The following is a 2,148-nucleotide window of genomic DNA, read 5'->3' as shown; positions in this document are numbered from 1 at the left end:
GTCCCAGCTGGGACATGGTATCCTCCAATGGTACAGTCGGAGGATGGCATGTGCGGTGGTATAAGGGGTGTCACCGGACATAGACGCAGATTCTCCGAGATGATGCTCTGAAGGTAATGTAGTTTTGCAAAATCTGACTCTTCTATCAAGCGGTCTCCAACTTGAGCGTCCACTTCTGCTTTAGCTTTCTTTAACACTTCTGGATGGTTGAGTAGATTGGCTAATGCCCATTCCATTGCTGTAGCGGAAGTCTCTGTTCCCCCAAGAAACAACTCCTGCACAAAATACTTAGTGAATTATATTTATACCTACCATGCTTGTTAAACTCAAGCCAGCTCCGACCCAAAAGCAAAGATGAGAAGGGTCTACCCTAATGACTTGACAGGTTGATAAACAACCCAGAGCCCCGGAGTTTAACTTGGGTTAGGTCAGGTTGAGAAAAAAACTTGATGAACTGACATAGCTATGTTTAATACGTTGACACAACATTTGATGAAGCGGTGGAGAGAAAAACAGGTGGCTTTAGGCATCATTTGTGGTTTTGTTTCCCTTTTTTGTGAATGAAACTCTAAGAAATTGAAAGGGGAGATGATACCAAAAGATCAAACCGTAAGAAAAATTGAGTGAATCAAAACAAAAACATCATTTTTCCTTAACAAGTTAAATGATTGAATCAACATAAAAAGGGTTAGGTTTGACTAACCAGAACATGGCCTTTGATTATGTCATCAGTGTAGTATTCAGGCTGTTCTTCTTGCAAAGCGAGAAACCGGTTTATCATAGTGTTTCTGTCCCTGTCATCTCGATGCTCATCAACCAGTCCTTGTAAGAACACATCCATCTTCTTACTTAGTCTATCCAACTTCTTCAAGTGGCCTGTAATATCAACCCACCGCAACATTGGAATCAGATCCCCCACATTTATCATGGCAACATATGCAAAATACTCTTCCAAGATCTCCCTAAAAATCCTGGCCTCTTCAATTTCCTTAACATCTACGCCATAATACCTCTTCCCTGCAACCATTCTCATTATAATATTACTCGTTAGGTCCACAAGCATGGATCTCAACTCTACCTTAGCATAGTTACCATGCTTGGAAACACCGTGAAGTCTACGCAGTAAGACCATGACTTCCTCTCTTCGGATGCTAAATAACGAGGTGAGGCGAGCAGGGGAGAAGATTTCAAGAGCGCTTATGCGGCGAAGGTTGCGCCAATGGTCGCCGTATTCGACTGTGCCCATGGTGGTGGTGTTGTAGTTTAAGTACTTGGTGATCAAAAAGGGAGGACGGTTGGCCAACACAATATCGTTCTTGGTGAAACATTCTTCCACTGCCGATGGTGAAGATATGACAACGGCAAGGCGGGATCCGAGCTTGATAGAAAATATGGGACCGTATTTTTGTGAGAGTGAGTGGAGTGTTCGATGGATAGGTTGCTTGAGGAGATAGAGATGGCCTATAATTGGAAGAGCAAAAGGGCTTGGTGGGAGATTAGTGTTCTTGCCTTGCTTTCTTTTGTGGAGCAAGAACTTGGTTGAAAGAGCAAGAAACACAAAGCATGGAAGAAGAAGAGAGTAGCAAAGGCGTTGCAAGGTACTGTAGTCTTCTTCCATGCCTAACTTGCTTGATTGTTGATCAAGTTGCAGCTGACAATTCCTCCGTTTTTCTCAACCCAAGAACCGGAGCTAGCTTGCTAAGCAGCCAGGCGATTCTTTCTCACTGGCTTGTATGTAAGCTTTGGAAATTAACTCAAGGTCCACTTAACAGTACCCGTCAAACAGGGCAGCTGAAGATCCGAGTTCTTCGGTTCCTCATGTCAACTCATATATCAATAGATAAACTCTAATATTATTTTTATTATTTTTTAATAGCATTTTTAAATCCTTTTACGTTGTTTTCAACAACGTCACCCAGTAGGTTTTGATGTTGACTTAGCACATTTCATATGGTTTTTTTACATAGAAATTTCAATATCTGTATCAATTATTGTTATTTCCTTCATGATGGCAAAATAAAAATCTTTGCAAAAAACTTATTTAAACACCAAATTCCAAGTTTTCTTCCGTCCAACAAATAATTATTTTTAATCAAATTGCAATATTCTTTTGTCAATGATTAACTTATTCAATAAAACAGGAGAATA

At 40.5% G+C, this 2,148-nt stretch overlaps 1 protein-coding gene across 2 annotated transcripts in view; it reads right to left on the bottom strand.

Annotated features, from left to right (window-relative positions):
• Positions 1 to 1,792, bottom strand: part of LOC105142126 (cytochrome P450 81E8-like) — an 8,948-nt gene extending 7,156 nt beyond the window's left edge. The window contains exons 1-2 of one of the 2 annotated variants that reach the window (XM_011049622.1): positions 704 to 1,784; positions 18 to 275 (exon numbers count right to left, since the gene is read on the bottom strand). In XM_011049622.1, coding sequence (XP_011047924.1) covers positions 18 to 275; positions 704 to 1,618 — 1,173 coding nt within the window. In that variant the 5' untranslated portion in view covers positions 1,619 to 1,784. Of the gene's footprint in view, positions 1 to 17; positions 276 to 703 lie in introns of both variants that reach the window. The other variant, XM_011049624.1, reaches the window with a different exon arrangement.
• Positions 1,793 to 2,148: the final 356 nt, after the last annotated feature.

Source organism: Populus euphratica, unplaced genomic scaffold, assembly GCF_000495115.2.
Source record: "Populus euphratica unplaced genomic scaffold, PopEup_1.0 scaffold268.1, whole genome shotgun sequence".
Classification (NCBI taxonomy): domain Eukaryota; kingdom Viridiplantae; phylum Streptophyta; class Magnoliopsida; order Malpighiales; family Salicaceae; genus Populus; species Populus euphratica.
Note: the sequence above shows the minus strand (reverse complement) of the source record. Positions and strands in the feature narration are given on the sequence as shown.